A 13,630-nucleotide genomic window follows, 5' to 3' on the forward strand; every position below is an offset into this window, starting at 1 on the left:
GATAAGGTATAGCAATCTGTCCCTTTCATCGGTAGTCGCACCTTTCCTTCTTGCGGACTGAAAAGTAAACTAAAGTGTAGGGTTTTAGGTGTAACTATACATACAATGCACAGACTTAGGTATATATTATACGTCTGTAATACCGTGAGTACACGTTATACATATGTATCTACCTCTCAATGCATGAAAGAGATCGGCTTACCGATGAACGAGTTAGCAATATATGTACCTTGCATCAAAAATTTATTGGGAGTACTGGTTCCAGTCTTACTATAACTTCATGGCCTCGCGGGTCATTCATGTGCATAGATCAACGAAAAGCTGACACAGCAACAAATGCTGAGTCGCAATTAGTCTTGTAATCTATTTATAGAGAAATAGTACCTCTATTAGAGATACTATAATCGACGTTTTCGTCATTAAACTAATCAAAATCAAATCATTTATTCAGAAATTAGGCCTTCACAGGCACTTTTTTACGTCATATTCTAAATTAAATTATGTTTATGCCAAGGGAAGTAATAAAAAAATATTGTTTTGTTTTGCCCGAACTTTTTCAACCTTTCAGAAATTAGGCCTTCACAGACACTTTATCACGTCATATTCTAAATTAAATGATGTTTATCAAAGCTACAAACTACTAGCATTTCGGAAAGACCACTGTTGAGAAGAAATTCCGAAAGAAACTCATTCAAACAGTGTTGGTCCCTATTATGCCAGAAGGGCTTACCATTTTTTAAATATAAATTTATGTATAATTTTTATCAGTAATATAACAATGTAAGTACACAATAAAGTACATGGTCAAAAGTTATACTGAAACATATTATGATTGTGATCAAGTGCTGATGAAAGGAAAATATATATACCGATGAAAGGAAAATATTTTTACATGCTCAGTCGTGCTCCGTTGCGACAACGAAGCAGTTTTACGTTGGAGGCTTACAAAAACCACTGAGATGATATTGGGATATAATAAAAGAATATGTGACATTTTAATTCGCAATTTATTGGCGATAAATCATGTCTGCGTTGGGAATAGAATAAGGTAAATTAACAACCATGATAAAATTATTAAAGTTAACGTATTTTTCATCTTTTGAAATACATATCAAATTATTTAACAGACGAGGACACTATTCTTATGAAAATATTGTACTTATTGTATAAAAGCGATTTTGTATAATGCAGTTTGGTCAGGCAAAGTCGGGCAGTGATAATTTATTAGTATTTTTCAAAGCAATCCAATCAATAAGATTGAATGGACAAAGGCACAATTTGGTCGTTGCAAGACGACAGAATAATGTAAATAGGAAATATGTACTCAGAAATTAACTAAAGATTGTGGTGGGTGATAGATGCAGAGAACTTACACAAAATGTGGTGTTCCTACTTTAGTAAATTAAATCTAGACTCAACTGATTGAACATATTGTTTGTACTAGCAATTTTAACACAACGTACAACCAAACATAACTATATGACACTAAATCACATCAATAAAAATTTTAACAAATACGTTTTTATAAAAACCTAATCCCTGTCATTATACACCCGAATAAAACCCATTTTAATAAAATAACATTTATTTAGAAATATAATAACTGATATCATAGTTGAAGTTGTCGCCGGATATAGGACAAGTTCTAGTAAAAAAAAGAGCATGATTAATAACATAGTAATGTTTGAGACGATCCTATAAAACTTTAAGAACTTCCTAAATATTGTAAATATTAGGTATTTCGTTGTATTGTATAATTGCATTACAAGGTATTGAAGTCGTAAATTACCACATTTAATGCAAATAACGTTAAACTTTACAAATTATAGATAATAGAGGTAATAATAAATATTATACTACCAGTAATTAAAATTTCAATAAAATACAATACAGACGAAATACGTGTTTAAATTGATATTATATATGCCATATTATAGAGAAAAGTCTAGCGGTCTAATACTAAAAGGAATAAAAACTACTTGTCTGAAACAGATTTAGCTTAGTTCGTTTATCATAAGTTAGTATAGAATGAAAATTAAAGAATAAGGTTCTAGGTAATAGGTTTCACAAAATATTATAATCTTTTTTCTCACTTAAATTAGTTGTAACACAAAATTAGTTTGAAATGACAGCATGGCATATACAATATGGTGTTTGACGTTACTTCATCAAAGCGTGGACGACTGCATTGGCATTCAAAGCTTTCAAATCAGTGTAAGTCTGTCCCGTTCCCACGAAGACAATGGGTTGGCCAGTGATGTATGTCATCGATATGGCGGCGCCGACTTTATCGTCGATAGTGTCGAACTTGGTCAGCACTATGCCGTCGATGACGTGTGGGTTGCTGGAGGAGCTGTGGTCGGCTAACGCCTGGTTGAACTTCACCAGTTGGTCGACCGCCTCGTTGCCGACTAAAGCTTCTCCGACGAACAGAACCATGTCTGGTTCGTTGACCTGTTTAGCAACAATTAAAACTTGAATGTATCTAATTTTCTTCACGTGTGGTCCCGCCCTAGAATAGGAGCAGTCCATGTCATCCCTTGAATGTCGTACGAGGTGATTAAGAGACATATAGCCTTAACAGAAAGGCAACAATAGCGTTTACAAAGAGGGTTGAGTTATAAAATCAGTTCAAAATTTAAATTCAAATCATTCAGAAATTAGACCTTCAAAGGCACTTTTTCTCGTCAATTTTTATATTTATAGCTTTTTCTCATAAGCTACAAACTACATACTAATTAAAGGTTTTTACGCGAACCCTGGCCTACAGGGCATGTAACACACACATAGCCCCGTAGTTAACCGGGAAAACGGGAGAATAAGAAAGAGAAAGAATGTATTTGCTTTTGTTTTCAGAATCGTAACTTCTGTTATAAATGCGAAAGTAAGTTTGTTACCTCTTCACGCTCTATCTGATCAATCAATCTTCTTGAAGTTTTGCATGCATATAGTTTGAAGCACGGAGGAGGACATAGGGTACCTTTCATCCAGGAAAATTAACGGCATAAGCTAATTATTGTATAGAGCATTATGTCCACCTTGATGAGTTTAGCCAGCGCGCGCATGAGCGGTTCGTTGTCCTGCATCCGGCCGGCCGTGTCCACCAACACCACGTCTATCTTCATGTCGCTCGCGTACTTGATGGCTTCCATCGCGATTCCGGCCGCGTCTTTACCTGGAAATCCATTAAAACATTAAATTGGAATTATCATATAAATTATGTTTTTTATTGCTTACTTTATAATGTGTTTTCGTTGTGAACAAAACAAAATCATCCGGTCAAACGAGGATTGGCAAAACAATGTTTACGTGAGATCATTTTCTTCATATCTCAATATGATCATGATTGTTAAATTATATTACACCATGGAAACGTCATAGTCGATCGAGATGAAAAATTAGATTTTCACGTTTCCACAGCTGAGTGTGCAATTTTATTATTTCTTTGATGAAAGAATATAAGTAAAATTATAAATCATTTATATGATGGAGTGCAATACGTTCCTTAAAGACATAAATTCTTTATTTATTAAGTTGGGTACGTGTATGTATCTATGGTCAATGTTTATTGTATAAGTAATATATCAATCGTAGTTATATATCCCCTTCCTCACTGGTTCGCACACTGATTCAGGTCTCATCTGAAAATCAGTGTATCGCCCCTCTGCGTGATATGTGTATTGAGATGGGCCTCTTTGTATTGCTGCAACACAGTACACTTGCTTTTCAATTGTGCTTTGTGAATACTGTGTTTTATTTTGTGTTTTTATTCTGGTTGTGTATTGTGTTGTTGTTTTACAAATAAATGTTCTATCTATCTATCTAAAACAAATTCGGCCAATGTTATGCCGGCACCACACTATCGCCGAACTCGCCGACACTCGACAGATGCCGACGCGAATGCATGAACATTGCGTAGTTAGTACGAGTACTTTTATTTACCGCAATGAAAAACTATCTACGTATGCCGTTAGTCTCGCCCACTCACCATATCCCTTCTCGTAAAGCGTGACCATATTCCTGTTGGCGTGTCGTTCGGGCGGATGTAGCGCGTTGAGATGCCGCTGGTGCGTGCGCAGCTGCTCCACTGCGCCTGCGCGGAAGGTGTCGCACGCCGCTATCAGCACCGACATCTCGTTCTCAATCAGCCAGAAGCAGATCTTCGCCAGGTTCGTCGATTTTCCTACACCGTTCACCTGCGCGTAAACATTAAACGTAACTTAGATAGATAAATGCATTTTTTTTGTACCAAAAAGATACCCGTTACCAATAAAAAAGTTAAAACACAACAAAAGCTAAAATATATTTTGTCACTATCACACTTCATTATATTTGACATTGACAGAAAGAAACAAAATATGTTTTAGCTTAGTGTGTTTTACATTTTTATGAATAATGGGGTACACAACACATTCGCATTAAAAAGTAAAAGAAAAAAACTTCTACATATAATCTGAGCTGTCGAGACTTGCCACTTCGGCCGAGTCACTTTACTCCCTTTGTTTATTTGTAACAACTTTAATAAAATAAATATAAGTAAACCAATATAAATTAAAAAGGAAGAGATAAATGTACAACAGCGGATTTGTCCCATGTTTCTTATAGTTCTTTTTTGACAGTCGCGTAAAGTAAATTCAATTTATTCCATAAAACAATGCATCATGTTGGAAATTAACCTCATTATTCATAAAAAATTTGAAATACACTTAAGCTAAAATATATTTTGTCATAATCACACTTCATTTTATTTGAATTTGAACGAAAGAGACAAAATATATTTTAGCTTAGTGTGTTTCAATTTTTTTATGAATAATGGGGTGAATGTCATAAAAAATAAAAATACAGATTAAATAATATAACAACACAGGGACAATTTCAATGTAATAAACATTGTGCCTATATACATTGATATTTATCAGTACAATTCAATTTACATACATCTATATTATTATTATAAAGTGGTAAGCGTTTATGAGTTTGTATGTTTGAGGCCGGTAATCTCCGAAACTACAGAACCGATTTCAAAGATACATTATCCAATATTGCTCTAGGCTATATTGTATCTCAAAATTCCCACGGGAGCGAAGCCCCGGGCAACATCTAGTATTACATATTTTGAAATTAAGGTCGTCAACTCATCTACAGCACATGTGACTCACCCCACAAAAAGCCATGACATAAGGCCTTCCCTGCTGCTTCGCGTGCATGCAGTCCCTCAAGATGTCCACGCGCCGCTTCGGCGACAGGATTTGAACCAGGGACTCCGTGAGCGTTGTCTTGATCGTTTTGGCCACGCTGTCGAACGTACCCAGCACCTGCGAACGATCATTGTCATTTACACTAACATTCGGGGCTGCGACGCCGCGAATCCGTGTCCGCGTGGTTAAATGAATTTACTATTTAGACATTTTGAATATCGTCTGCGACTTTGTACATAAATCATTTTATTTCAGGTATAACATAAGTATAGTATAAAAATGTAATACAAATGCCAGTGACCCATATTATAAATACATTACAGACTAACATACATACAACTGCTTGACGCTAACCCTCTTAGGGAATGTTATTGTTGCTCTGTCAAGGCTATGTGTCCCTTAGTCACATAGTTACAACATATATCTGAAATATTTCTGCATATGAAAAAGGGTGTAGGTTATCTAAAATCCCAAACTTCCCTAAGAAGCGAGGTCACCGGGCAGTTAGTAAAAGAAAATAAACGAGCTCTGACCTTCCCTTCCAACTTGTTGGCCACAGAGTCGCACAACTTGTTGGCGATGTCTGCGGCTACATTCTTCGATATGAGATGGTCGCGCATCTTGTCCAGCACTGGTCGCATACTTTCTTCTGTCAGCGCCTTGGAACCCACCAGACCTGATAAAATATATTCTTACTAGCGACCCAGCTCGGCTCCACATTAAATTAATTAAACCTTCCGAAATAAATTGTCTAAATAACAGTGGAAACCGCATCAAAATATGTCACCTGAACCTATTTTAGGAACTAGACTCTTACCAAGACTGCAATGACATTGATAATAGTTGCAACACGTTATTCATTAGTTAGTTCGTAAGGACAGTTTTTGTGAAGAGTAAATAAACGTTATTTAAAAATAAAAGGTGAGAGAAACAGACGCGGAGGGTGACTTTATTTTATACCATGTATGTATTGATAAAAATTATACAAGGTAAACCTTTGAAAATGCTGAACATGCCGCCAGCCTTCTTGGGACTGGGCGCGTCGTACTCGTCCTCGCTGCTGCTCTCCTCGGACTCCACCTCCAGATCGCGGATGGCGCCCGCCATTTGACCAACCAACTGACAATTGTTAATTTAAAATTAAATCCAACTATGTTCTATTAATAAGAAGAAATGTTCTACTAATAGGGGCTTAAGTAAGCGCATTTGCCGGCAGGGGGCGCTGATATCGGCAGGGGGCGCTGATATGCGGCAGGGGGGCGCTGATATGCGGCAGGGGGCGCTGATATGCGGCAGGGGGGGCGCTGATATGGCTAATTATTAGTTTTCAAATGAAGTTTTAAGGTTTTTATTGTGCACAGGTGCGCATACGATGTAGCAAATTCACTTGAGATGGTCTCCTTTCATGTTAAAACACCTTCATTGCCAATCACTCGATGTCTCGTGTTCGAATCATGTTTAAATTGGAGATTTGAAAGCGGCGCACTTATGATCCTGACAGACGCAAAAGTGGCAGTTCAAGCGTTAGAGTGATGATCTACGGAGCTTTAGTAAAAAATGGTTGGATTTGGCATCGGATAGAACAGCTTGGAAGGAGTTGTGTTGTTGTTGGAGGAGGAGTTGTTTAATGAAATGGAATAGGGTAAAAAATGACCTGAGTGTCGGGAGTGAGGTCGCGGACGACGTCGGGCGCGTCGGTGCTGAAGTCGAGCGCGGGCAGGTCTCGCGCGCCGCCGCCCAGCGCCCACACGCGCGGCTGCTTCACGCGCTCCTCCGCCTTCGGGGACTTCGCCACCTTCGGCGACTTCCTAACCATTACAGTGTTAGATTACTTGTATCCAAAACAAAGTTTTTTATCAACTTAGATATTGTACTAAAATTGGATGTGGTGACGGGCACAGCTTCCTTAGTATTATGTAATTTATTTTTCGAAACTTTATAATTTCACATTATTTATTTATATCATCATATTACAGTGTATAAATAAAATAAATAGCAAGAAACACAGATTAAAAATAGTCACGAAAAAGACATTTATTAATTTTAATAAAATACTTTTCTATACCAAGCATCAAAATCAAAACTACACACCACATTAAATTTTATGCATTCAATATTAGCATTTGAATTTTTATCGTATTCTATTTTAAAGAACCTACTTGGGTTCCTTTTTGTTCTTAGAAGCCAGTTTCTGGGCCATCTTGGCACGATTGGCTGCAATGACGTCGTCGTCTGTCTCCGGGGACTCTTCCACCTTCCCATTGCTCATACTCTTTGTTTCTACTATTTTCACTGTAATAATTTTTAAATGGTTAGAATATTTTATAATGCAATTATTATATGTCGATTCTTTGAGACATTATGAATATTTAGTTAGATATTGGAAACACACCAAGTTTTGTAATATCTCAAAATTTTCAATGGGTATTTAAAGTAATGTGCAAATAATTATTTAATAAATAAAATAATATTGGCTTTGCAGACATTACAATAGTCTTCTAAAAACATTCAAAGATATTGCTACCACCCTAAACTAAAAATAAATACAAAAATAATCACCTGACTTTTTGCTCTTCTCGTCTCCCTTACGCTCAATCATTGATGCAACAGTCTTTTTAGACTTCTGAGAATCTTCAAATGATCTCATTTGTTTTGGAATTTTAGCTTGTGACTTAGCTGCAAATTAAAAATTATATATGTATATATAATAAAATTATAAAAGTGATTGATTGAATATTAAAATTAAAAGCTTAACATACCCACTACACTAACATATTATCAAAAGACTTAAAAAACTTTAAAAGGTAGAAAAAAAAAACAAATTGATCAATTTCCCAATTAATTTAGTAATTAAATGTGAAAGTTTAAAATTAGTTAAATTATATCCAGTTGCCCAGGGCTTCACAGGTTGAGCATGAAATTAAAAGCGGCACTATGCCACTGATTTTGAAACATTATTACTTCTAAAGGGAAAATACACAGATTAATAGTATCTTGTTATATTATTATTATTATTTTACAAAACCCTTGATTGGGTGTGGGTTAACTGGTAACCCTAAGTTGGCAGCAATGCACTAAATCTACCTGTTCCTTTACAGAACCTGAGTAATTGTCCTGACTGTTAAATCTATTAGGTCCTGTCTTGACAAGATGCAATTCCAAATTACATAAAATACTCACCCCATATCTCACATCCTTTGAGAACTCTATCAAAGGTTGTCTTGAAATCGAAATCCATGATATGCTGCGCGCTCTGCAGCTCGTTTTTGTACTTATCTCTAAACTCGAGATGGACGTCATTGAGGAACTTGTCCACATATGATAATTGAAGTATGCGCTGATACGCCACCACAAAAACCAGTTCAAACTCATTGTCAAGCTTGTACTGCAGCGTCAGAGCGTTATGGTTGAACGTATTGTTCCCTGTTCGCTCCTAAAACATAGAATTGAATTATATTTCCAAAAATTATAATAATAAAAACAAGTTTCAGAATTAATCAACATATCGCATACGATGTCCACGTGCTACACATTCACTAATTACGTTAAATCAAGGCCGAAAGGGGCTTCTGAATAATAAATTCTGAATAAAAAACCAACTCACCTGCAGTATCACACCTCGGATTAGAGCATTAACCGACGGCGTGAATATTTCACTGGTGCTTTGAAAACACCATAACACAATACCACCTTTACTGAAAATGCTGAACAAGTCTAACATATTGGTATAATACGCAAAATTGTAATAAATATACTATTTTCTTCAGCACAGCACAGATGTTCCAAAGTGCTTACGTTTGACTGTTTTGACTTTGACAGCAAGGTTGACAGTAAAATAACAACTCACACGTTTCGTTCAATGGTTGCGTTAAACTTTCTCTGACGCGCTTACCTACGTGTATTCTTGAACATCTTTTCCAAGTCCATCCGTAATGAAGAAATGAAATGACGATATATATTAAATAGATATTAGATTTATGTGCCTAATATCTACGTCATTAATTAGTTTAGATCGAAATACATACCGCAGACAATACACAATGTAGTACCTATCACTTCTTTCACACACATTCTAAATGTGTTCTGAACACAACTGTATTTATTTATTTATTTATATATAAAAAAATTAAACATGCGGACTGCTCCTGTACGAAGTAGGTACCGTGGAATTAGGTACTTACTAAATCCATGGTAGATACCTATTAAATCCATGGGAGTTTTTTTTTATGGCAACACAGTAATTACTTGCAAGAAGTTTTTGCTCTTTAGTTTATGGTATTGTCGATCAAGAAAAAGAGGTGCTTTTTGTCAAATCATCACATTCGTCTACTTTGTGTTAAATTCATGAATTCAGATTAATTCAACCAGTCCCTATTCTCTCAATCAATTGTAAAATAAAAAAGAACAATGAATATCACCTCCGCAGCAGGGATAATATCCCTGCTCGACGAGCCTATGTCTGAAGTAAAAGAATTTGCATTGAAAAGGTTGGACAACATCGTTGACGAATTTTGGCCTGAAATATCGGAATCTATTGAAAAGATCGAGATCCTGCATGAAGACAAAGTGTTTTCTCAGCACCAACTGGCGGCACTGGTCGCCAGTAAAGTTTATTACCATTTGGGTGCGTTTGAGGATTCCTTGACGTATGCATTGGGAGCTGGTGATTTATTTGACGTGAATGCTAGAAATGAATATGTGGATACTACGATCGCGAAGGCTATCGACTTCTACACGCAGAAGAGGAAGTCGTTATTCGTGGATAGTTCTGGCGAGGCCATCGACCCGCGACTGGAAGCTATTGTGAACCGGATGTTCCAAAGATGTCTGGATGACGGCCAATATCGACAGGCGCTGGGTTTGGCCCTGGAAACTCGCCGCATGGACATCTTCGAGCAGTCCATCATGAAGTCTGACGATGTTGCTGGTAAGTAAACTATTTGATAGTGTTGACTAGGTATTTACAACTAGCTAATACATTGATTCATTAACCCTTTCGCAGGCACACAGATATCATGTCATGTTCTTAGATGGGTAAATATTTGTACTGTAGATATTTGTCTGTGGTCCTGACTGGTTGTCAATATAAGCATATTGCTTAGTTTGGGCTGTTCATTTGTTGTCAATTTAATTATTTGTATTTTATTTATTAAAAATTTATACAGCATGACTTCTATACAATACACACTTTTTAATCCACAATTACTTGTTACCTATTATTATGACCTATATTTATATATTTTTGCTCAAAGAAAACACATACAAAGAAGTTTTGTTGGTAGGAAAACCTAATAACTTATTTTTTTTTTCTATTTACAGGAATGCTTCAGTATGCTTTCACAGTAGCTATGAGCCTCCTCCAAAACAGAGGATTCCGCAGTACCGTCCTCCGGTCACTAGTGGGGTTATACAGAGGACTCAACATTCCGGATTATGTTAACATGTGTCAATGTCTCATCTTCCTGGAAGACCCACTCTCAGTGGCTGAAATTTTGGACAAACTTACTTCTGGCCCACAGGAATCTGTCTTGATGGCATATCAAATAGCTTTTGACTTGTATGATTCAGCAACACAACAATTTCTTGGTAGGGTTTTACAGGCTCTAAGGACCACAGCCCCTATCCCAAGTGCTCTTGGAGGAAAACCTCAACCTCAAGGTGGACCATTCCCTGAGTCATCCATGGAAGTAGAGACACCTGCTGAAGAGACCAAGAGTTCTGAAAGAGACATTGACAGCCTCAATGATGAAGAAAAGGAACATCAAAGAAGGGTTGAAAAATTAATCTCCATTCTTGGTGGAGATGTCTCCATCGGTTTACAATTACAATTCTTAATAAGATCTAACCATGCTGACATGCTTATATTGAAGAATACAAAGGATGCAATAAGAGTGTCCATTTGTCATACAGCAACAGTTATAGCTAATGCTTTTATGCATGCTGGAACTACCAGTGATCAATTCCTTAGAGACAACCTTGAGTGGTTAGCCAGGGCCACAAACTGGGCTAAGCTGACTGTCACGGCATCTCTAGGTGTTATCCACAGAGGTCACGAAAATGAATCCTTAGCTCTTATGCAATCTTATCTCCCTAAAGAAGCCGGACCCTCATCTGGTTACTCTGAGGGTGGTGGTCTATATGCCCTTGGATTAATCCATGCTAACCATGGGGCCAATATCATTGATTATCTTTTAACTCAATTAAAAGATGCTCAAAATGAGATGGTGCGCCATGGTGGATGCCTAGGCTTGGGATTAGCAGCTATGGGCACCCATCGCCAGGATGTTTATGAACAGCTAAAGTTCAATCTTTACCAAGATGATGCAGTCACTGGAGAAGCTGCTGGTATTGCAATGGGTATGGTTATGTTGGGATCAAGACATGCTGCTGCTATTGAAGACATGGTTGCATATGCTCAAGAAACTCAACATGAAAAGATCTTGAGAGGTTTGGCCGTTGGCATTGCCTTCACTATGTATGGAAGACTCGAAGAAGCTGATGCTTTAGTCCAGCAATTATTGAGAGACAAGGATCCACTGTTACGACGTGCAGGATGCTATACCATCGCAACTGCATATTGTGGCACTGGTAACAATGATTCCATTCGCACCCTACTGCATGTTGCTGTATCTGATGTAAATGATGATGTCCGTCGTGCAGCTGTCACTGCTCTTGGTTTCTTACTCTTCAGAACACCAGAACAGTGCCCCTCAGTTGTTTCCCTTTTGGCAGAGTCTTACAATCCTCATGTACGATATGGAGCAGCTATGGCACTGGGTATTGCTTGTGCTGGCACAGGAAATCGCGAGGCAATTGGCCTTCTAGAACCTATGGTGAAATTTGATCCTGTCAATTTTGTTAGACAGGGAGCTTTGATTGCTTCAGCTATGATTCTAATTCAACAAACTGAAACTTTGTGCCCTAAAGTAACCTATTTCCGTCAACTGTATGCACAAGTCATCTCCAACAAGCATGAAGATGTTATGGCTAAGTTCGGCGCTATTTTAGCTCAGGGGATTATTGATGCTGGTGGACGTAATGTGACAGTTTCCCTTCAGAACAGAACTGGCCATATGAATATGTTGGCTGTAGTAGGCATGCTGGTTTTCACTCAGTACTGGTACTGGTTCCCACTGGCCCACTGCCTGTCTCTTGCCTTTACTCCAACTTGTCTGATTGCTCTGAACTCTGACTTGAAGATGCCTCAGCTAGATTTCAAATCCAATGCAAAACCATCTTTATATGCATACCCTGCCCCTCTAGAAGAGAAAAAGCGTGAAGAAAGGGAACGTGTGACTACTGCAGTGTTGAGCATTGCAGCGGCTAGAAATCGTAGACGTGCTCACGGCACAGAAGGTTCAACTGGCAGTGCTTCATCATCATCAAATTCAAAAATGGATGTAGATGAGGAAGAAAAAAAGCCAACAAAGTCCCCAAACCCGAATATTACAGTACATGGCAAGACAGAAAAAGATGCAGGCTCATCTAAAGATGGAAAGAAAGAGGAAAAAGAAGGAGAAGACAAAGAAACAAAGGAAAAGAAAGAGCCAGAGCCAACATTTGAAATTTTGAATAATCCAGCCAGGGTGATGAGGCAGCAACTGAAAGGTCTCACTGTTGTGGAAGGGTCAGGTTTTACACCTCTGAAGGATATTACCATTGGTGGTATTGTAATGTTGAACCATTCTGGAGACATTGAGCAAGTTCTAGTGGAGCCTGTGGCAGCCTTTGGACCCAAGACGGAAGAGGAAAAGGAACCCGAGCCACCGGAACCCTTCGAATATTTGGATGATTGATATAGTCTCTTTGGCTAATCTTATTCATGTATTAATAGACCTATGATGTCAAATGTATTGAACAAGTTATGGTAACTAGAGAGTAAAGTGTTGAAGTACATTGAATATTTACTAACAGAAATTAAATTAATGTTTTTCTTTATCGAATTAAATGTCACATCTTCTTCAATATTTACTTATTTATTCATATCTTCAAGTTATTCTCTGTACGGTCAAAAGCTCATCAAACTACACTATTTTATTCCAGCAAGCTTTTGCCCCCGGCTTTGCCCGCGCGAAATTCCCACGGGAACAGATAATTTTTCCGGGATGAAAGGTACCTACCCTATGTCCTTTATACCCAAAATTTCAAAAAATTGAGTTGATATAGCGTGAAGAGGTAACAAACTTACGTTTCCCATTTATTATATTAGCATTCGTTGATATTGTGTAGGTATTACCACCGCAGAGAGCATGCATCACATGCGGTTGACTTGATGGCGCAGTTTCTTTGGAAGAAACACTTATCATGTAAATATGAATTATATTTATGAAGTACTAGTGCTTCGCTCCCGTGGGAGTTTCGGGGTAAAAAGTACCCTAAGTGTCCAGGTATAATCTGGAATAACCCGTGTCCAGTCAGCAATACATCAAATT

General features: G+C 37.6%; 2 protein-coding genes across 2 annotated transcripts; one reads left to right on the forward strand and one right to left on the reverse strand.

Annotated features, from left to right (window-relative positions):
* Positions 1-988: 988 nt before the first annotated feature.
* Positions 989-9,016, reverse strand: SrpRalpha (Signal recognition particle receptor alpha). Its single transcript, XM_053752764.2, has 11 exons — positions 8,803-9,016; positions 8,379-8,631; positions 7,758-7,874; positions 7,358-7,490; positions 6,853-7,006; positions 6,194-6,317; positions 5,732-5,874; positions 5,160-5,315; positions 3,989-4,196; positions 3,039-3,175; positions 989-2,454 (listed from the first exon to the last, which is right to left on the reverse strand). Exons 1-11 carry the CDS (start codon positions 8,917-8,919, stop codon positions 2,161-2,163), a joined length of 1,836 nt encoding a protein of 611 aa, XP_053608739.1. The 5' UTR covers positions 8,920-9,016; the 3' UTR covers positions 989-2,160.
* Positions 9,017-9,435: 419 nt separating this feature from the next.
* On the forward strand, positions 9,436-13,163 carry Rpn2 (Regulatory particle non-ATPase 2). The gene is made up of 2 exons (XM_053752763.1): positions 9,436-10,125; positions 10,518-13,163. The coding sequence occupies exons 1-2, from the start codon at positions 9,606-9,608 to the stop codon at positions 12,992-12,994; spliced, it is 2,997 nt and encodes a 998-aa protein (XP_053608738.1). The 5' UTR covers positions 9,436-9,605; the 3' UTR covers positions 12,995-13,163.
* The last annotated feature ends 467 nt before the right edge of the window (positions 13,164-13,630 follow it).

This window comes from Plodia interpunctella, chromosome 12 (genome assembly GCF_027563975.2).
Source record: "Plodia interpunctella isolate USDA-ARS_2022_Savannah chromosome 12, ilPloInte3.2, whole genome shotgun sequence".
In the NCBI taxonomy this organism is placed as follows: domain Eukaryota; kingdom Metazoa; phylum Arthropoda; class Insecta; order Lepidoptera; family Pyralidae; genus Plodia; species Plodia interpunctella.